This window comes from Telopea speciosissima, chromosome 2 (genome assembly GCF_018873765.1).
Source record: "Telopea speciosissima isolate NSW1024214 ecotype Mountain lineage chromosome 2, Tspe_v1, whole genome shotgun sequence".
In the NCBI taxonomy this organism is placed as follows: domain Eukaryota; kingdom Viridiplantae; phylum Streptophyta; class Magnoliopsida; order Proteales; family Proteaceae; genus Telopea; species Telopea speciosissima.
In genome coordinates this window covers 14539218-14563079 of record NC_057917.1, presented here as the reverse complement: position 1 = coordinate 14563079, position 23862 = coordinate 14539218, and the positions used below count along the sequence as shown (strand labels likewise).

The window sequence follows — 23862 nt, the reverse complement described above, 5'->3', positions numbered from 1 at the left end:
TCAAGGGAAATAGTTTTTTGTCTGAGAGTGTGGCCTACCCTAGCACTCCTATGTGTCTATCTCTCTCTTCAAAACAAGGGGCATATGTGTCTTTTCATATGAGGAGAGTAAGAGAATCATTGGAGTGTTGGCAATAGGCCACACTCGCGAACATAGTTTTTTTTCCCATACCTCAATTAAGTTTGAAGCCTAACACAAGTAGACTTTGTTTGTTTTGAGGTTTTTTTTTTTTTGTTAATAAAAATCAAATAGATAGACTACAAATTCATAATTACATCGTCTCCATGGAAAACAGAACAACATTGTTTCCGCATGGTAGTATCACAGACTTTGTTTATCTTCTGTACAAGTAAGGAGGTTAACTTTTAAGATTGATGTGTGGTTTGTGTGATATCATTATAAAAAAACAACAAAATAGAGTATCTCAAATGTTAATAATAGGGCCTTTGTTCCATCACCTGGTTGTGCCAATCTAAAACATTGGGCCCACCATCTGATATCTTTTCTACCAATGGTCTGGACTCTGTATGACAACCGGTAGAGGCAGATGATAAACCTCATTTATATGGAGTAGCATTAAAGTTGCTACTCACTTCCTCCCTCCAACTTGAAGGTTGTAAGAACCGGTACCAAATTTGGTCAACGTTCATTCCCCAAGAAAGTAGTCAATCTTTAGTAGACAAAGCATTGGACAAGGCCAATCATGTGATGAAGGGAATAATTATCACCTCCAATTCGTTGATGCTCCAATTTCCTCTAATTTCTCACATAGGAGTAGAAAAGACCATGCTACCTTAGGGCAGTGTGTTTGGGTAAGGGGTAGGGTGGTCATTTCCACTCTTATGTGAGAAATTGAAGGAAATTGGAGTGGACAGCGAATTGGAAGGGATAACGATTCGTGATAAAGCTATGCCTAGAAAGATGAGGGGGGAAACCAAACCAAAGTATACTGATTGTCCTTCAAACCATGACTTCTAATAGCCTCCCAAGCAGAAGACCAAGTGAACTTACCATTGGCTAGTGGTTTCCATACAGTTAAGATCTTGAGAGTTAGACCCAAGGGTAGTCAACTAGGATATCTGAGGCTATAATTGAAAAAGAAAACTTTTGTTCCTGAACTCAACTAAGAGCTGAGATTACATTGCCATTCACCATGAACTCAAGAGTGACAGAAGCAATAACAACAAATAAGTATTTTGTCTATTTCCAACAAAATATTAAGGGAAAATTTCACGAACACCTTCAAAAAATGTCAAAATATCATAGACATCTCTTATTTATGACTTTATTTCGATTTAGTCCACTCTGTTAGGTCTGTGCAGTTAAGTCATTCTTAATTCTTTTATAATGATGAAATTACACTTACCACATAATGAACTCCCCATAATACCCTTTAAGGGTAAACCTTTTGCAATACAAACAGCGTTCTCTCTTCGTCGTGAAGGCGAGCATGAACATGAACTTCCCCACCTGGAATAGTGGTCGCAGGAATTTTAATCGAACATAGAATTTCTATTGAACACAATGGCTTCATCATTGATTTAATCCACAACATCGATGCTGCCTCTGAGATTCGGGAAGTTGATTCAGAGGCAAAGGATTTCAGCTGGGTCGAAGATGATGAATCGATTTTTGTGGTTCAATGACCCCACTACTTTACAGAAACGACTTTCAGTTTCAATTTCATCATTGAGTTCTTTCAAGCTTCAAGATCAGAAAAAATCCCTGAACCTCTCTTTCTTTTTCTTTTATTTTATTTTTTTCTCTCTGTATTCTCTGAACCAAGAACCCCCCCCCCCCCCGTGGCTTGAAGATGATCATAACTTAAATTAGGTTTGCCAATGAACTTCTTGAAGGTCGGAGATGGCGAGAAACCACGATCACTCTTCCCAATTCTCTCTCTTTCTTCCCCTGGAAACCTAAGAACAAAACCGTTTTTCTTCCAAAAACCCAAAAAAAATAAAAAAATAAAAAAATAAAAAAATAAAAAAATAAAAAGACAAACCCAGAGCTTAATGGCAAAGGAGATGGGGTAGGGAAGAAGATGGAAGAGTCGGTGATTTCTTTCCCTTATTCCCTCTCTAGTCTTACTCCTCTTCTCTGTGGTTTCTTTTTGAGATTTCAAACCCTAAACTTAACTCTTTGGTGGACTCTCGGTTTGATTCTGTCTTCCTCAATACAAAATGGCGAGAATGCCTTTTTCAATCTGTGTAGGTAAAGATTAAACCCCCTGTCATGTGTATCGATTCGTTGCCGTCGTCGTCTCTTCGATGACCACAAATTTCAAATTTGACACGCAGTTTCAATCTTCAATTTAATTAAAGTCGAAAAGAAAATCTGGAAATATATTTTGGAACCTGCAACTCAAGGGCCCTAAGGGACCATTGAAATCTGCTTTCAATGAGAGAATGTGAGAAGTGAAATTGCACCTGAATAGGCGAGGTCCTTGAAGAGCTGCGAGAGAATATGATCTAAAATGAAGGAGTTATGCTTTCTACATTGAACATGTGTAGTCCAGCTCGTGAATGACCTTCATCTTCCTTGTGTCTCTTTATTATCCCATAAAGCTCATTTTCTCCTATGAACTCTCTTGAGAAACAACAAGAATATTATAAGGTCTTCTCTATTGGGACATCCACTTCAATCATGGAACTAGCACCAAGGCACATTGGAACAACCCCTATGCCTTAGAATTTACTTTTAGTTATTTGTTTTTTAGAATTTTTATTTTCTTAGGAATTAAGTATGTAATCTTAGCCTTTGAAAATCAACGGCTGAGATATCGTAGGAGCTTTTAGGTTTTTTTTTGCTTTGCCTATAAAAAGCCTACTTATCTTATTGTAATGGAGACTAGAATTTGATGAATAAAAATTGCTTTGTGCATTTTGTTAGAATCATGATGAGTTTTCTCTTTTGAACCAAGATTGAGTTCAACCTTAGAAAACCTAGAAGAGTTTTTCACTTCAACCTTAAAGAGTTGAAATTGTTCTCTATCTCTCGGCATCCTAGAAGAGTTGTGCAAATTTTCCCTTCTTACTACCGATTTTTGTGTTCATACTTGTTGGCCTTTTTCAGACCTTGAGAGTATGTAATTTACCTCTATCAGTCTCACACATCCGTCGCCTGTAGTATGAGAGCGGATTAGTCAAATCAGCAGATTAGAGTTGGCATTGTCAGATTTTGATCTCGATTCCGATCAATTCAAAATAACTGATTTTGGGCTTTTTTAGGGTTCAAGAAATTATGACTAATTCTCAATCTATGATTGGAATCAAAATCGATGGAGGTCGATTCCATTGCCCGTTAAACCATAATTTGAGCATATTATCCTGCCACTTGACTTAAATGGTAGATCATGAAGGATAGGGATCTTCAAAGGGAATATGTAATTTTCCCCATTATCTTGTGGGATGGTTTTACTTTGGGCAAAATGATTTTTGTTGGGGTAAGCTAAAGATACTCAGGTAGGTGGTACACCTATTTGTGCTAAATGACAAGACAATGCATTGGATATTTAGGGAATGATATAGACTGGATGCCTATCAAATTTCACTCATATTCAATTATATGTCCTCCCATGCAAAGGTAGATGAAAATTGAAGAGTGTAGAGCATATTGGGATCTATTTGTCCACCATATCTCAACCCTGTGTAATCTACTATCTGACACAAACAAGTGCAATGAAGAGAGATTGTCAGTTTAAAACACAAATAGGAACCTTTCAAGCTGAAGCAATTACTTCTACCACTTTGATTGATTGGTTGGTCACTTCAAATGTTGCCTATATAAGAACCCCTAGATTGGTCATAAGGCAAATTTGATTGCCTACCTCAACTAGGAGATACACTAAATATAAGGTTTCCATTGTTATTCCCGATCTTCAAACAAATATAGGGGCACCCCAACTGGGCCCCAACGCAATTAATAGTTTCCAAAATGCTACAATCTTCATATTATCAAATGATTATAACTACTCTATATTCTATTTCTTTTAACTTTCAACAAAAATTTCTTCTTACCATCCAAAATGCGCAGCAAAAATGAAAATGGAACGTCATTATGTTTAGTATACATGATCTGAGCGATTTTTTCTTGTTGGAGGATCTCTGATACTTTAGCTCAAGTTCTCTATGATTTTCGAGATTGCTGAGATTGTCCCGAAGGCAGATGATACAATGCCTATTGTTATAATCAAAATACACAATAACACCTATAAAGAGGAAAAAAAAAGTGGTTAGTGGAAAAAAGGAGTTGTTAATTTAGAAAAAGAAAATAAAAGAGGTTGGATAGCGTGGATTAGACAAAGAAGTGGTTTTTGCCAATTGTCCGATACCGATTTGGCACTATTTAGCTACATAACAAATATTGGCAAGGATAGGGAGTATAATGTACTTTCAAGACATAATCATATGTGTATTCTTCCTCTAACCGTAGTGTAAAACAATTGAAGTCACTTTTAAACTTCATGCAAAACATCTAAGGATTACAAGTTTTATTGTTTATCTCATACATCTATTATTGTAAAATTTAAAAATGCCAAATATTTGGAGGATGGTGGCAACAGTAGGAGTGTACAGCCATAGAACATAAAGTTCAATGAACTAATTGTTCCAATCATTCCTACATTTGGAAGTTGAAGGGTTAATCTCTTTATCTGTGTGACATGAGGGATCATCTCATGAATAGTTACATCTTGAAGATTAAGTTGTTGTGGAACCTACTGTTCAAAATGAGGCTATTGAAAATGACTAAATAGGTTTTAAGATCACTAAAAGTAAAAAAACCGATAATACCTTGTGATTACTATGAATACCTTAAAGATTGTGAATTTGATATTAGAATAAAGGAAGATTTGACAACATTCTCACAAGCCATGATAGTCCAGACTCCATTTTATGGCTTAATGCCTTGAAAGATGAAATAGACACTATGACAAAGAAGCAAGTATGAGAACTTGTTGAATTACAAAAAAGAACTTCAACCATTAGGTGCAAATAGGTTTTTAAAACTAAAAGAGACCTTACTGATAATATAGAGAGATACAAGTTCCATCTTGTGGCTTAATCAAAAGGAAGATATTGATTGTAAAGAAACATTTTCTCTAGTATCAAGAAAGGATTTCTTGCGAATTGTTACGGCACTAGTATTCACTTTGACCTTGAGTTATATTAGATGGAGGTCAAGACGAAATTCTTGAATTGTGATCGTATAGAGGATGTATACATGGATCAACATGAAGGGTTTTCATCATATGAAAGAGATCATTTGGTTTGCAAGCTTAAGAGATCATATATGGACTGAAACAAAGTTCTCAACAATTGTACTTTAAGTATGACAACATGATTTCTTCTATTAGAATTATAGCAAATTGTGTTGATCTATTCATTTATATCAAGTTTGAGGGAAACAATTTCATTATTCTTATGCTTTATGTGGATGACATTCTCTTAACCAGCAGTGATATAAGGTTGTTGCATGAAATGAAAAAAATCCCTGACACAACTTTGACATGAAGGATAGGTGTGGAGTCATCTATATTTTAGGCATAGAGATTCACCAGACATGTCAAACAACATCTTAGAGTTGTCTTAAAGAGGATATCTTGATAAAGTTCAATAACATATTAGGATAAAATACTATTCATCAAGTGTAACACATACAGTTAAAAGTGACAGACTTAGTATGGAAAAAAATCATTTAATAACTTAGAGAGGCAAGAAATGTAGAATATCCTATATGCTTATGTTCTAGACTGTTTAATGTATGCTCAAGTATACACAAGATCTGATATTGCCTTAACAATAGAAGTATTGGGAGGATTCAAAGAAATCCTAGCATGCCATATTGGATAGTGGTGAAGAAAGTGCCGAGATATCTTCAAGGCATTAAGGATCACATACTCACCTACAGTGTGTTGGTAACTGGGAGTTGATTGGATACTCAGATTTAGATTATGTTAGATGTAGAGATACAAGTAAATATACTTCAGGCTTTATTTTTTCTGTTTGCTGTAGGAGCAATATCCTAGAGAAGTGTAAAGCAACTGAAAATTGCCTATCATGTTATAAGGTTGTCTCTCAGGCATCATGGTTGAAGTATTTTGTCACAGATCTTAAGGTTGTTTCTATTGAAAAGCTGATACAGGTCTTCTGTGACAATACTATTGTAGTTTGCTTCTCTAACAATACTTGCTCTGCGTGTTAATGTAAACACATTGAGATAAAGTATTTTGTTACTAAAAGATGTTTGGGATTATCGAGTAGCCATAGAATGTGTTGGCACTGATAAAATGATAGTTGACCCTTTTACCATAGGGTTCCTCCCAAGATATTTTAGGATCATGTGGATCGTGTGAGATTATATAAGTCATTATGTGCCTGATGTTTTATTGACGTTATTACAAAATATCAAATTTTAGTATTTTATCATTCTTATTTTGAGCACATATAATTAGAAATAACATAAGCCTATAAGGACAAAAGACGATAAAGTTTGTTCCGAGAATTAACCACAAAGTTGATTTTATAAAGACAAGTGGATTGTAGTTGAGACCATCTCCACTCCCTTGATGGACGGAAGGGGTTAATGGAGGTTATTGCAACCGAACAAAGTCCTGGCTTTGCTAAGAGAGCAGTAGAGTCCACATCACACTCTATGTCAGATAGAATTACAGAAGCCGAAAATCTCTGAGTAATAAGCATACGTATAAGAAGTTTTTTTAATTAAAAGAAAGAGTTGGGCTATAGCATGACTTAAGGGAGAGTAAAATTCCCATCCTTCCGCTAGAAAAGGCAAAATATGTGATATGTGGATAAGGCATTAGTTTTAGGACCGAGTTTCCCTTCAGCCACGGTGAATGGGATCCCCTTCAGCCACAGTAATGGGATCCCATTCACTACGGGACGGGAGAGAGCAGGAAAGGGTATCGAGAGGGTATTTTGGGAAGATACTAAAATCTAGGAGGAATTTATGAACCCTAGGATGGTGACTTTTCATTCACCAGGTGGTGAAAGGGAAACTTAATCCTTTGTTTTAAGGATTTTGTAGTCTATTTTCCAAAAATTACATTGTAATTCAATAGAGGAGCTGTAGTTTATTGTCTGCAAAATACATTTCATCCTCACCGAGGTCATAACATATTTTTTCTAAAAATAACAATTTTACCTTAACATAGTCTTCATGAAATGTTCATTATGCGTAAGAGGACTTTTATTGTATGGTTTTATCTAAATTGCATAACGGAAGTGATTTAATAAGAACACGAACAAGTGTTATCGAGTATTACATTGGAAATTAGATGGGCAAATAGGAAGGAATTTAAATGGCGGGAAAGAATTGAGTTGAGTTGGAGCCTAAAAGTTTATAAATTTCAATAGCACTAGAGATGTAAACGGATCAAATTCGAATCGGATTGGATACTATCCGATTTAGAATTCGTTTACAATTGCGCTATCCTAATTTGATCCGAATATCCGCCGAATATAATAACACAATACCAAATTCGAATTCGACTTGTTAAACGGATTCCGGATATTATCTGGTTCGATTCGTTTAGCAATGGATACCAAATATCCGAATGTTTCTATCCGATTACCATCCGATTGTCCGTTTACTGTTTTCTATTTATTGAGCTTTATTTCTTCTTAGAAATGACTTCATTACATTCCGTTTTTCAAATCGATTTGAAATCATGTATCACATAATACATAAAATGCAAGGAATATAATAAAACAGAAAAGCTTGATCTAAAACCCACCAAATCTACAGTATCCGAATATGGAACAACCCAACAAATATAAAGCAATAGGTGATACTGTAGATAAGACTAATAACAAATCCAACATACAACAACCAGATTCATACAGTTAAAAAAAAAAAAAAAAAACAGAATCTGAAAGATAGAAACTCACATAAATCTGTTGCCGACAGACTTGAGATCGACAATCTGAACAATGAGTTCTGGGACTTTAAAGGACGATCCAAGAGATGGATTCGCTAGAAATTAGAATGGTAGAAATGGCATCAGGGGTAATGCTATAAAGAAAAAAACGATGCATATGAAACAATAGAGAGAGAGAGAGAGAGAGAGAGAGAGAGAGAGAGAGAGAGAGAGAGAGAGAGAGAGAGAGAGAGAGAGTTGCTACTGGTGATTGCGCATGCAGAACGATGTCTCTTGTAACAACGAAGATGTGCGCAAGAAGGCATGAAACAATATGTATATGAAACCAGAGAGAGAGGGATTGTAGATTTGTAGTCACAGCGAATGGAAGGCAAAGAGAACGTTGAGCTTTAGGTTTATACTTGAGAGTCTCGAGAGTTGAGAGTTGAGAGACCGAGAATCCGAGATTTCAGTTTTCAAAGAGGTTTTTGGCTTTCCAAGTTTCCATCGAGACTTTTGGCTTTCCATCTAAACTTTTGGCTTTCCTAATTCCTTTTTTTGGTCTTATTTACATTTTTTATGTATTTCTACTTTTTTTTTGTTTTTATATGTTTTTCTAATAGATATATGATAACATCTATCTTAGTCAAATAGTAATATATATAAAACAATCATATTTTCTAACTTACTAGCTACTAAGTTATAAATATAAATAAAATACAAAATTCAAGAAGGCAACTTAATCGGATAGACGGATACGAATATTTTATTTCGGATATTTTAATACCATCGGATAGCTAAACGAATAGGATAATAATCGGTCGAAAACATGGATTACCATATTTGTATTTGATTAGTTTCAGACAAATTCGGATAGTTTTCGAATAGTGAATTTCCGAATGCGAATCCTCATAAACGAATACGAACTCGAATCAAATACGGATTTTTAACTATCCATTTACATCTCTAAATAGCACCATGCCCACTCCATTTTATATTTCTTATTTAAAAAAAAAATTTATATGTCAATTTCAATAAAGAACTATAAGATTGGCATTGATAGCTTGCCTATTATGAGGATAACCTACCCAATGATGGTTCTAATTTGATAATCCATTCCTCTAAATGGCTGATATAGGAGTGGGAAGGATATTTTAGTTATACAGCTGAGCTATACATGTGTAAGTGAAAGGTAATTATAATATCATACATAAACATTAAGACATCTATGCTTAAAGAAAAGAACAAATATATTGTCTAAATGACACCTTTATAGGTGTATATAGAACTTTACACATCCTTTTTACTGTCCCTTGTATCATTCCTAAAAGTTCTTTAAGTTAGGGGTATAAAAGGATTTTTAAAAATAATTTAAAAATAATTTACCATAATGCCATAATCAAAGTTGTAATTGTCTTGTACATTTTTTGAATACACATGTGAAATGACAATATTTACCCTCATTAGAAAAAAAGTATGTTATATTAAATTATTAAAAAAGTAAGGTTACAAATTATTTGACAATAAGAAAATCCTTATATATTTAAAAACATGAATTGTCCGACTTTTTCCCACACATACATTACATTTATATTTTATATATTTATACTTAAAAATGAATTATACCCGAACATGCTCCATATATAATTTTGTTTTTTTACAAATTCACTAATAATGACCCATTTCTCAGCCTCTCCCCAAAAAGAAAAGAAGGAAAAATATCCTAAAAACTCCTCACTAAAAGAATTCTAACCAGAAAGCTGATTTTTTAATTTGTACATCTGTTAGGCCAACCGAATATAAAACTCTATCTTATAACTGGTTGCAACATTTAAGTTTTTAAAGCATTTAAAATAACTAGAAAAACCATGATATAACTCTAAAGTAAGATATTTTTTTCGATATTTTTGAATGGGTATTTCTAACTATTCAATTGTGATTTTTTTTATCTTTTGTGAGTTCAACAGATCTAAATTAAGCATTGGGTTTACATGGGCTTTAAAGTATGTTTGTGGTAGTTTAAAGATCAAATACTAATTTAAATTTGGGAAGTAGATATAAGGCCATACCTGCAGCCGGGTCACTTTACCCCTTAAGATGCTTAGAAAGCAAGCACAAGGAAGTATTAAAGTCTGCCAAAGAAATCATTTATTCATTATCAAATTATAAACTAATTATATAACATAGGTTGCAATGGTTATCTAATGACACAAGGCATATTGTTAAAGCCACTGGAATTAAAAATCTATAGGGAAGCAAAAGAAAACTTACCACAAGCATTGTAAACACTGATCCAATCAGTGCCATCACGAGACCTGAATATGATAAAGATGGGTTTAATTGCAAATTGACAAAATATTCACTTATTTCCTACTTAGAAAACCATGAGAGTATGCCTTAGCTGCAATTCACAGAGTAATTATATAATTTGTGTTGGACTTTCACACGAAAACAATGATTCCACATAAGTTGTGAAGGCTTATAAAGACTTGGACACCATTTTCTTAATGATTAGTGTTTAAGGAGTGAGTTTTTACCCAAGTCCTAATAAGTGGTATCAGAGCCAGAGCCCATATCGTATGTAAATAGCTTGATGTGAAAGCTTATAAGGAATTGAGCACTCTCTTAATGGCTATTTTTTAAAGGTGCGTTCTATCTGAGTCCTACAATTTGGACAAAAACAGGACTATAAGGTACAACCACAAAACATTATGGTCTTTTCATTTCAAGTTGTCAAATAGGAACCAAAATTTGACAGGGTGCTAGCTTTTCCCAAGGGCAGTGGAGATTTTTTATCCATGAGTGCATTTTAACAATATCTCTTACTTCAATAAAACTGACTCCTAAATGAAGGCATACTAATGCAGATGGTAGTATTAGAATTTTTGAAACTTGAACTATTGAGTTATGAGGGAAAAATGAAAAAAGCTTACCGAAGAAAGGGATGGTGAGACCCACAAGCAAGGTAGAGATCACCAAAGATGTTCTGATGAAGATTGAGTATATGTGAGATTTTTGATTGTTTGATGGTATCAGTTCCTCCAAACACATTGCTACTGGGGTCATGGTTAATGCATATGTACAATCAAGTTAAGGAAAAAACCAAATAAGCTATTCCCTTATTAGCACAAACAAAAGATGGTAAGTGCACTATTTGAACTTGGAACAAACCATTTTTTTTCCTTTTAAAATCTGAGAACTTTTGACTTTGTCAAAGTGCCACCTTTCAGAACTGTAAGTATGCATTATTTGATAGTTTCAGAGAAAAGGATATTTGGTGAATGGGTTAACCACCTGCAAGGAATTAAATTCCCTAAAAATTAGTTCCACATAATTCAAGATTAATGGATTTATACAACAAACGATAAATGAAACTTTCAGTTAAATTTTCTTCAGTGCTCAATAATTTGTGTCCTTTACAACCTTGAACCTCAACAAATTTAACCCCATGAAAGGGAGAAATGACAAGTTTCCTTCAACATAACAGCAATAGGAGACATTCAAATATGGGGAGGGTAATCATGATTGCCAGAATCATCAGTCGATTAACTCAGACTGATTATCGATTCATGGTGAATTGTCTCCTAAAATGTGAAACCGTATCAAGAGTTTGGACTTCTTTAGAAAAATTAACAAATCAAGTTTTTGGACTTATTTAGCAAAATTAAGGACCTAATAGTCTAATACATAAAATATATAAGTTAATGAACTAAACAAAATAAAAAAAATTTCAGATACCAGTCAAATTTATAAAAATACAAATAAAATTGTGAACTGAAATGGTATCTCATTGTTAATTGACATGTCCTACCACTCTTAAGGATTGGAGCTGTCCTACGGCTTTTCTATGGTTTCTGTTATTCCAAATGCAGTGGAAACAGTAGGAACTACCTAGATAAGGGAGATCTCTGTAGCATTACTTTTGTTAACTTGGCTGATGGGCCTCCTTAATGAGTCAATATATGAACTAAATAAATTAATGATGCTGAACAACTCTATAGGGCATGAATTGGATCCAAAAAGAACCTGACCAGTCTGTGTGTGTTGAGTAGAAGACAGGATTGAATCTGCTCTCCCCCACCCCCACCCCTCTCCCCCCAAAAAAAAAAATCATCTTTTTTAGCACATGTTTGGTACCACCTTGGCTACAACCTAATTTCTACACCAAGATTTTCTCAAGAGCAAAGGAAATCAAGGATTTACTGTGTGTACACAATACTATCAGTTGACTACAAAAGAATTCATAATTTCTCTCCACTAGACCAACAGAAAACCCATCACAAGTCAGCAAGACAAACAAAATTGTACTTGTTCCATGACCACAGTCATGTCAGCAGATGAAGATTGTTTTCTTTATGTTGCTCGGGGATCAATGAAGGAACCATACCAAGCACAGCAACATAATAAGATTAATGTATGGCTCTTCTTTTATTCATAAGAAGAAAGAGTGACTATACAAAGATTTTAGGGGCATACCGTAGTCCAGACAGCAATCTTTGATGCAATTAAATCATTGGGCATATTAAGAGTGAATTGAGACTCTGTTGACTCCCCAAACATTGTGTATCCCATCACAGCAACTCCAGCATACAACAACGTACAAATACCAAAACTGCAAGACATTTTAAAACAACTGAGAGGAATAAGAAGAGAAGCTATACATCAAAAGTAACAAAGTATATCGAAATATCAATGCCTTACCCAAAAGGAATAATTGGGTAAGTTAAAATATAGCTGGTTAACGACCCCTCCTTCTATGTCACACATTGGGGGTGATGATGCAGCTAAGTGAGATTAAACAGGGGACAGCAATTATGGTATGTAAACTTGAATAATACCCTCTATTAAAAAGGTGGGGGGAACTTTGATGGGGGCATTTCGGAGCATTTACTTATTTCTGAATTCACAGAGAATGCAAATTTAACTAAATAATGCCTTCCTTGCTTCAAACTTCAATGTTACATAAAATGGTTGAAAGCAATAAGCTTACGCTGCTAGGAGAACAGATGGATATTGGCTTGGTTTTGCCATTGAAGAATAAATATTTGGGAAGACAGCATGTCCTGAGTAGCAATAACCATAAAGACCAACGGCGACTGGAAGGGTTGAGAGATTTAGCATAGTTCCTTTGTTTTGAAAGCCAACTTGATCAACCAGTCCCACCCAGAACAAGCAGAGAACAACCAATATAGAGGCAATGACTCCCCCAGCTGGAATGAAAGAAAACACATTAGTAATTTGTGTCCAAAGGCTTCGAGCTACAAGTTTGATAAAGGTACCAAGAAAAAGTAATACAGTGGCCCCTTAAACATGAAATCTAAACACATTTCATGTGCACAGTGAATTTGGTATCATGGGCAGTTTATAAGGGTGTGGCCTACCACTCCACATGCTCCATATGGGATACCAGCTTAATCATCTATCTGGAACTTTTCCAGAACACATAGTTGGATTCTATGGTACTTCAATGGATATGTATTTAAAATAAAATCAAAATTAAGATCCACTCAAATACCCATGGTTATTTCAGTGAAACGATTTTTTTTTTTTAATCATAGAAAGACGTAAAATTAATTTTAAGAAACAGATTTTTGTAAAGGAGAGACATATGTTAATTTGTAAGACAGAGAAAATGACTTTATTACTTGTTAGCACTTAACAGTTAAAACATAAATTCACTTATATGATGAAGCTCTGACCATGGAGTTTGACTATCAGTGCTCTTACCTGAAAAGTAACTGAGAACACTAAGGTCCCGTAGCCACACAGTAGGAAGAACAGCAAGAGTTGCCATCAATGCAAAAAGATGGTGGGAGTTCAACACAAACCCACCTATGTTTAAATGTGCATTTGGAAACAATGATGACAAGTTATCACTCTCCAAAATTATATACTCAACACAACAAGCCTGCAATTAAAACATGTTTTTTTGAAACTTAAGATTGGTGATAGTAGATAATGAAGGAATGCTGAAAATGGAAAATCAAACAGAAGAGAAATTAATTGTGAAGAGGAAGGAAACATGATAGATGACACTCCGTCCTCCTCTACTATAATTGTAACTCCAGAAACTAATGAATGGAGCTGATAAACCAGTCATATCAGGCTGAAAAGTGCAGATCTCATTAAACATCATCATTGTTCTCTAAGCAATCGGCAACAGGATCGGCCTGTACCGATTTCGATTCCAATCCATCCAGAATCATCCGAAATTGCCTGAACCCTAGAAAAAGAAACAGAATTGGCCATTTCGAATTGGCTGGAATCGGGATCAAAATCAGCCAATTCAACCGATCCACTCCTGATTCCTTGAACCATGAATAACTTGTGATGGACACCAAACCAAATAAATATTCAATTAATATGCAGTTGTTTCACATTCTAAGGTTAAGTGACATATTTACATTCTTGTGCAGTTCAGATAATTAATCTGACTTGTTCACTTCATGAGATGCTAAGAAGTCATCCACAAATCATGAGCATACTTTACAGCAACCACTGGATAAGAATGTGCTGCATTAATGGCAATCATGGTTTGAGGAAGGAAATCAGAATTGGCGGGATTTCATATCTGACTGATTTGAATCGACCTATTCGTACTAAATTTCTAGGGTTCAGGCTGATTCTGGCTGATTCAGAATTGGAATTGGTGGAGGCTGATTCTGTTGCCGATTCCGCTTACTTGAACCATGATGCCAATGAATTGAATATTGGTATTAGACTGATGGGTGACTTCCAGTCTGATAGTTATATTGACCGAAGAATAAAAAAGGGTGTACCTAGTACACGAGGCTCCTGCCACTGCAGGGTCTGGGGAGGGTCATAATGTTCGCAGTCGTACCCTGCTTTCGCAGAGAGGCTGTTTCCAAAGTACGAAAGAATGTGCTTTCTAAATCATTTTCCTAGATATGAAGTGAATGAGAAGTACTCTTATTGCAGTTTGAAGAAATTAAACTGAGTAACAAATATTAAGTTCAGTATACTTACATAGAGTTCCACATAGAGAATTATCTGCACCCAAAACAACATAGGTGAGAGAAAAGTGTCAGCCATCATCTTAGTATCAACAATTTTAACAAAAAGAGGACTTCAGATGCACCCCCAACAACCCCCCCGCCCCCAAAAAAATTGTTTAGAACAGTCAACTATAAAGAAGTAATAGAACAAATTCACAGAGTAAGAATGGCGACTGAATAATGTACTCATTCCATTGATTACATTATCTAAGCCTACTACACAACTAAGCTCAAGTCCAAAAGCAGTAACATATTAGAAGCCTTAACTATGTGAATGAAATTCTAAGAAATTATTGAAATGTCAATATTCTGTTTGTCTATTGATTGATTCAGTTCATCAGTTGTAGAATCAAGCCTCAACTATTATTCTCATTATCTTCTTTAAATCCTCAGCCAAACCCTAGGTCCCCTCAGCTCAAAACAGGTCCAGCTCAGCCAGCCTGAGGTCCGGCATGGATATCGCAGCCCAGGCCCAATCCTCTCGAGTTCAACCAAGCCCAGCCCAGCTCTGATTGGTTCAGGTTGGCCGTAGTTGACCATGTTAACCCTTATTTTCTATCATTTCAGGACTAGGCAAGGCCGGGCTAGCCTTGTTTTTAACCTTATATCATCATCATCATTATAGGGCCGTCCTCGTTTGTGTTAGCCCAAGGCCTAAGCCTGGCCCAGTCTGACCTCACACTGAGAATGGAAATTTCAACCCTAGCCCAGCCCGCCGGCTGAAAAGCCCATCCCAAGCCCTAGTAGACTCCGGGCATGCTCACCGGGTTAAACTTGCAATCCTACTAATAAAAAAAAAAATAAACAAAAAAAAGTAAAGGATAAGAAGAAAAAAACGAGTTTTTCCCATTCTATTGGAGTAAATATTCAATATTGGTAGTGACGGTGCTTACGTCCAACCAGTAAGTAATGAAGCCAGCCTGATTAAAAATGCAAAGGCTAAGGTTATGGCTAACCGGTGTTTCTATTTTCACCAAAAACTAGGCTCTGTTTGGTATGTATTCCTGGAATGCATTCTAGATCAGTTTCACATAAATCAGGCTAGTAATCAGAAACAGAATATGACTTACAGATACTGCCACACGACCCACGGTGCCAAAAGCTGCCTGGCCAATGTCTGGGTAAGTCTCAATTCCAGGTTCGCTGTCTAAGCAGTGGCGCAAGAGAACACCGGTATACCAAGAGAGCATCGCAAAGAGAAACAGTATTGACAGGCCCATCCAACCACCTTCCTTCGCTGCATAGGGAGTAGACAAGATTCCAACTCCACACAGAACGTTCACGCCTGCCATTTAAAACAGAAACAAATGACATTATGGACATTAACGAGAATTCACGATTTACCATTAAAATAGATAAAGCATAGAAGATAATAATAAAAGATTCATGATTTGAATATCTGGTTTGTTTTTATTATTATTATTATTTTTTGGTAAAAGAGTATCCGCTTACACCATCAAAAAATTTGCTAGTATAGATGCTCTTTTGAAGGTTTTGATCACCTCCGAAGTCCCATGTAATCAAAACAGTAGAATTTGCAAATGCGAAAATTTAAAATAAGGAGAAATGTTCTCTGTGTGGGATGGAACTAGGGTTGTAAACGGGTTGGATTCGGCTCGGATAGTGCTATATCCGTATCCGCATCCGATTAGCTATCGGACGGATTCAGATAGTGCTAAACGGATATGAAAACGGATACGGATCGGATATTTTATCTGTTTACATGTAAATATAGCTTTTCGGATAGCTATAGCATATCCGTATCTGCATCCAATTAGCTTTCGGACAGATTCAGATAGTGCTAAACGAATACGGACACGGAAACAGATTTTGACTATTCATTTACACCCCTAGATGCAAGGACCATGCCCAGACATATGGGGGTGGAAAAGAAATGACTGATGCATCCATAAAAGAAGGAAATTTCAACCCCCAATGTGCTAGTACACGGGCTCTTATTGGTTGCTGCAAACGATGTTATCCCTACCGGTCCCACATAGAGAACACTCCCCCCATAAAACAAATAAGGGACGTTGTTCTCTGTGTCGTAGCGTAGGTTGTAGTCAAATACATGAGGGTAGGCGCAATGATCATCCTACCCCCTGAATGGCCGATCCATGTGTATTGGTGCAGCCTGGGGCAGAGAGAACATTCTCTCAACAAATAAACAACAAAAAGATACTCATTAGTGTTTAACATTGTACTAAACTAATCCGAAAAGGAATATTATTATTTCGAAACGTGGCCCACCTTTATGGAGAATAGTAACGGCCTACCTAGCCTAATTTTTAATAAGCCCACTAATAACATTTCTTCCCCTTGACTATGGACGTTGAGGTCCCCCGCCCAAAAGCTTGGAAAGTAGAGACAAAAATTACAAAAAGTGAAAACACCAAAAGATAACGCAGACAAACACAATATAAAGTAAAAAACGACAATTTACCAAAAAAAAATAAAAATAGAAAACGACAAGGTTGCCCTTGGCCTTGGGAGTAGGGAAACGAATCTATAGAATCTTATTCATCACAATGCAAATTGGAAAGAAATCTTTCAGGTATGCATCCAACGGTTGAGCTATCCCGTGTCCGGTGTCTCCAATCGTTGGATGCACACTAGAAGGGGTTGGCAGTTGACACATTGGGGAGGATTCGGATCCATGTGAATTAATTTTTTAAAAAATAATTTTTATTTCTCCGATCCTTATTTATCAAAACCCTTTTAATCCTAATCCTTTATGAACCTTTTTTTTTTTTTTTTTTTAAATGAGGCAGAGAATATCTGAAAAGCTTAATTTTGCAGTTTTATTTATTTTTTCTAATCTTCGAAGGACAATTTTACATTAGTGGATGGAAATTAGATTTTGTTATGGATCATGAACTCGTTATACTTTAACAGTTTAACCCCCCAAAAACACTCATTATACAACTTTTTTTATTTTTCCATGATTATATAAGTCAACGGGCTAAAGTGTTTTTCTTGGTAGAAGGCTAAAGTTAGAATTATAAATACATATGTGTAGTTTGTGGGTTTTATTTTGTAACTACAAGTTTCTAGTTTGCATCTACTTGACTTGTTATGGGATGTTAGAAAATTTAGGACAGTCCAAAATCATTGATTTGATCAATCTGACAATTTGGATGAATGGTATAACTCTTGGATTAGTCAAATGTTAAGTATTAATTATGGGTTTAAGAACGTTAATCGGTCGCACTCTAGGTGTGGCTCCAACACCTAGACATAATAACTATCTAATTGCCTTGGAAATGACCGTCTTGCCCCCATGAAAATACAGAAATGCCATGAGACAAAACGTTCATTTTCAAGACAGTTAGGCGATTATGTGTTTAGTTAGGCGTGAGAGAGTGCGACTAGTTTGCATTCATTTCTCCATAATTATATACCATATCACTAACTACATTCTAAGAGGGTGGACCTTGGTGCAATAGTAAGTTTGCTCCATTATAACCAAATCATACGCTTTTTTATTTTTTTACAGTGCACATATTCTGCATCATGGACAGATAAAGCGTCTATTGACCGTTGGGTAGAGAGGACATGATTTAGATTACTATATGTCAAATTTTAGAGTTTAATTTAATCAAGTATCATTGGCATGGATCTCTTGCATATCAATGCATGCATACAAGTACTCTAGTTATTACTGTGCACTCTCCCTACTCAGAGCATGAACATATGGTTTAGATAGGAAAAATCATGAAAATAGATGGTTCCTATCTGTTTTGAAACTTCAAAACATCACAAATACTTGTGACACTATTAAATACCCAACAAAGAGTTCTTAAACCGCTATAAGTCAAATATTCTCAGTGGGCACCTACTTTTACCATGTGGTAGTTAGATTCCATTGAAACTGGGACAAGTTAACCCCAAGTTCTCAACCCACATGTTAAATTTCAGCCCAAATAAAATTAATCACATGATAGAGCAAGAGAATGCATAGGACTATGAAGATGTTCATGGACAAACATGAGAAGGTATATAATAGAATTAGAAACCCAAATTTCAAACATAACCAATATAAAACATTCCCTAGATATCCAACTATTGAATTTGTCATATCCCTCTTCCATGACAAAGCTATGTGTGTCCATTAAAAAAAAATTCCATCTTAAATGGCCATGCTCCAGCAAATAAAATTGCATATTTTCTACCCAGTATCTACCTATATTTTTTGGAAATGGGGGGGGGGGGGGGTAGAGGGGGAAGTTGTAAACCCAATCATCCATCTATTCTTTATCTACTTAATATAATCTCTCCCTTTCTCAAAAAATAAAATAAAATATTGGAGATTTTTTTTCCTCATTTTTTTTAGGTAGGTAAACCGACCATAGTATCGTTGAATAGAATTAAACTAAACAATAAAAACGTAACCAAAAGTTTAGAACAAATTATTTGCTTGGTCATTTTATGTTTTGGGTTATTGGTACATTCAATATTCAATAACATCTAACGGAAAGCTAGAGTGCTGGACTTGAGCACGGGTTTCTAGTGCTAGGGGTGTAAGTTTGACCCTGTCAGCCCAAATCTGCCCTGACCTGCCTTGAGCCCAAACAGGGCCAGCAATGGATTTTTCAACCCTGAGGGCAGGTTAGGGTTGAAATTTGCAGGCCATGGGTCAGGGTTGAGGCTTCGGCTAAGCCCAGCCCGGCTCTATGTTAGGTTATGCTTTAAAATTTATTGTTTACATTTTGCATTTTTGTTTAATATCTAATTATTTGTTGATTTACCAAAAAAAGACTAATTATGTATTGAACTAAAACATTTACAATTTTAAAATTAGGCTAAGTTTTTTAACCCAAAGAAAAGTCTAATAGTCAATTGAGTATGAAATAAATTAATACTCAATCACATGTGTCTCATTTTTTTTAATATATATGATATTAGGATGATGTAAATGGCAAAAACAGGATCAATCCGGGCCAACCTGGCCCAACCCAGCCCGATCAAGATCAATTAGGGCCGATCCAGGCTCAGATGAACTTGACAGGTTTGGGCCTGGGCTGAGAAATCTCAGCCTCATCTACGGCCGGGTTGGGCTTGGGTTGAGCTAGGGTTTTAAAAAACCCAGCCCAACCCGGCCTATTTCACCCCTAATTTCTACTTAAAAATAAAACAAAACTTGAGCATGGGTTGCGGCTCATGAAAGATTGGCCGCCAGAAGTTGACGAGGCCGGTAGGCCCCACTGTCAGTTATTCGACGGATGGTCGATCATCTTCTCAAAGACCCATAGGCCCAGTAGCCCACGTGTAGTGGTATTCCAAATTTAAGTCAACTAGAATACTGGATAGGCTATTTACCGGAAAAAATTAATAATTGATAAGCTAAACTTGACATCAATGTTTATCTTGACCGTGGGGATAATGGATATCCGATCAGATCGGATTGGTGGACCCATTTTCATGTTTTAAAATTACTTGTTTTTTAAGGGAGAGGGTTGAATCTACCATAAGACAACTTTTATTATGCACCAATTATAGGGTTGGACATAATAAGGCAATGGAGTCTTTTTGAAGGGATAAGAGAGAAGACGACATATGATGGTGGCGTACCTCTTTTTACATAGGTTTTATTTTATTTTTTTATTATTTTATCTTTCTTCACTTGATCAGATAAGCCCCATATGGATGATTAGTATCCCGCCATTAGTGTGGTATGGGATATTCCCTCCACATTGGAGGTATGGAGAATCCTCTCCCATATTTTTGTTTAGGAGAAATCTTTTCTTCATTATGGTAAAAAAAAAAAAAAAACCCCCTACCCTATATTATGAATGTCTGAAGTGCCTTTAATATACCACCCGAGCGGCATCCAACTCCAAGTGCCAAAACCCACATCGTGGGTGCAGAAAAATTAAAATTTTTATTAATGATAGTTTTAAACATTAGCTATTAGAATATAACTAATAAATTTTGTTGTTCATAATCGTATTGTGGATTCATAGGGTACCTCACTAAAATTCTGAAGGCTGCATTTGGTTGTCACTAATTCTTTCGTTTTTAATTCTTGTATTTTAACAATTCTGATAAGGTTACATAACTTTGTATGTATAAAAAATGAATTAGTGACAACCAAATGCAGCCTTAACATAACTTTACTTGTAAAGAAATGTAAATAAATCAAGTTTTCTTCGAGCAATGGTGAAAGATGAATTTCTTTACCAATGGCCATTATTACAGTAGGACAGGTGTCAGAGAACAGTGAAAGGTATTTTGGATCTCCAACAAATACGGGACAATAATAATGGTCCTAGACTCATGGGTGTTTCTCTCACGGTGCATGAAGGAAAATTTTGATCAATGTAAATTAAGGTTGTGTTTGGTATGCATTCTAGGTCGATTTTGCTTTATTGGATGATAAAAATGGATGTTTTTAACGTAAAAAATACATAATCGACCTAATATGCATACCAAATACAGCCTAAATGTCAAAAGTGGACAGTTGGAACTCACCATTTAGCACAGCTTGTCCGTAAGAGCATTGTCGAGACAGAGGTAGTTCATGAGAGACCCTGGATGGTTTCTGGTCAGAAGATATCTTCTTGGCTGGAGGCTTCTTTGTAGGAATGGGAGGAGGAAGCAGAGCATGAGAACTCTTGCGTTGCTGTTGTAGCTGCTCTTGCTGCTTCTCATCTGCGGGTAATAAGGGCTTTACTATTGCAGCGAGTATTTCAGGAGTGTGTCTCCTTGTTAGGGAAGATGAAAGGAAAGAGCTGCTTAATCTTTGCAATGTAGGAGTGCCAAGAAACCCAATACTTGGAGAAGGTATGCTACTATACATATCGATGGATTGCCTGACAAATTAATGGAAAAAAAGTGTTAATAAATCTCAAATTAAAGTAATCGATGTAAGAAAAGGCAAACAAATAAAAGAACACTTAGCCTTTGAATAGAATTGATTGATAAAAAGAGTATCTATGTAGCTAACCCCATTTAGTTTAAATAAGGCGGAATCTTCTTAAAGGGTATAGCTTGAATGTCGTAATTGCGAATTTCATGTGCTACTTTATAATACTTTCCATTTATATTCAACTAGGATCAGAGGGTGGCGAGTTGTTAACACATTAAGCTTCTGTTTGGTAAGAATGCATTCTAGGCCGATTTCCCACTCTTGACGTGTTAAGCCTCTGTTTGGTTTGTATTCCTAGAATGCCTTCTAGGTCGATTTCGCATTTTCGATGAGACATGGAATGCATACCAAATGCAGCCTAAAACTCGTGTGGTCCAATGATCCAATACTTGATCCACACCAAAAGCTCCTTCTCCCAGTTCTATGCATTATGCGGCTAATTGGCTATGAAGATTCAAGAAAGAGTAAACAGATCATAATGCCTTTGCCAATAAGATTTGTACTAATACAATCTGATAATTTGATGATCCCACTCCCTCCTAATGATCTGAAGATCTCAAAACTCAATTTAGGTTCAGAAATACATGTTTGGAAGAATTGGGGCATCAAATGATCTGAAGATCTCAAAACTCAAGTTAGGTTCGAGGACAAGGATTTCGGATATTGGTTCATATAGCCCAATTCATACTTACTTTTTAGGGTTCAATCCAATTCAGACCGATTCCAGCTGATTTCACGAGAGGTACTCATATTGTGATAGAAATTGACTGCTCCATGGGCCTGCTCTCTTTTTAATGGCTATTATCTTTCTTCGAAGAACAGTTCACGAATGTGAACTTGAATCAGAGGAGGGAACAGGGAAAGGTCCCCCCACCAATTGTAAAGCGACTTCACTATTCGATGGTTTTTCAGTTTCTACTGTCCCATATAACAAAAGACTACTATAACGAAAAGAAGGTTACCTTTTGGAATGAAAAGACCAGTCAGATTAGATGGTTTCAGAAAATTACCGTTCCCGGCAAAACAATTTCAGAATAAGGTTTAGCGAAGAAGAACGATAAACTAGTGCATCTAAACAAGTTAAAATCTAAGATTCATGGAAAAGAGAGACAGAAACAGAGCATAAGACAAGCAGGGAGAGAGAGAGAGAGAAGCTAAGCTATATGTGTACCTGTAACTTTGTGGCCATGAAATGTTGTAAGAACTGGTCTGGTTCTGTGCGCGGTTTTCGTCGATGGAAGAAGCATCGGAACAGTCGGAATCATTGCCATCATCTCCCTCTTTTTCAGACGCCTTCTCAACGTCTTCTTCGTCGCTCTCGATGTAAAAACTCTGCTCCGAAACTGAATTTTGCATTTTATTTTCGATTGAAAAGGCCTTTCTCGCTTCCTGCAAAAGATCGCAAACATCTTCATTTGTCTTCGAGTGAATCTCACTTCTCCCTTGGCGGAACCAGGGAGGAAGGTTACAATTTAAGAAAGGTAAACAAAACTAGGATCTGAACTCTGAAGAAACCAGTCCTGAGACTACAATATCGTTTAAGAAACCAAAAATCTATGGAAACAATAAAGATAATTGGGACGGGAAATCTGTATGTAAATGCATTTGAATCGACAGCTCAAAATAAAAACTAAGAATCGAAAAAATCTGCTTCACCTGTTGTGACTACTGGTGCGGAATCTCCAGGATCGCCTTGTTCTGGAAACTTCGATTGAATAGATTCAGAGACTACTGAAAATGAAAATTAATCCTCAAAATCAGAAGTTGAAGCTCAAATAGGAATCTAAAATTGCAGATTACGGAGCAAAGAAGCTTCGTGAATCACGGAGATAGAAAAAAGAGTAGAGGATACGAAGAATTTCTTATAGAAAAAACAAAAGGATCTGCAGTAGAAATTACGATCTTAAAAACTGTCTACTGGTCTGATAAACTCTCTAAAATTTAAATCTCTAGAGCGCGAATTCCAGATCATGAGTTTATCCGTTTTCCGAACTTCTGAAAAGTGAAAAGGCAAGGGAACAAGAAATGTCGCTTAAAAGAGATGCGTAGAAAGAGGCTCTGAAAAGGGCGGAAATCGTTATTAAGAGGCTCTGAAAAGC

At 36.0% G+C, this 23862-nt stretch overlaps 1 protein-coding gene across 1 annotated transcript; it reads right to left on the bottom strand.

Moving 5' to 3' along the window:
- Positions 1–3989: 3989 nt before the first annotated feature.
- On the bottom strand, positions 3990–23152 carry LOC122649762 (amino acid transporter AVT1C-like). The gene is made up of 12 exons (XM_043843004.1): positions 22935–23152; positions 21367–21707; positions 15966–16180; positions 14867–14890; positions 13607–13787; positions 12870–13089; positions 12356–12491; positions 11154–11173; positions 10813–10958; positions 10151–10194; positions 9949–10011; positions 3990–4210 (listed from the first exon to the last, which is right to left on the bottom strand). Exons 1-12 carry the CDS (start codon positions 23117–23119, stop codon positions 4115–4117), a joined length of 1671 nt encoding a protein of 556 aa, XP_043698939.1. The 5' UTR covers positions 23120–23152; the 3' UTR covers positions 3990–4114.
- Positions 23153–23862: the final 710 nt, after the last annotated feature.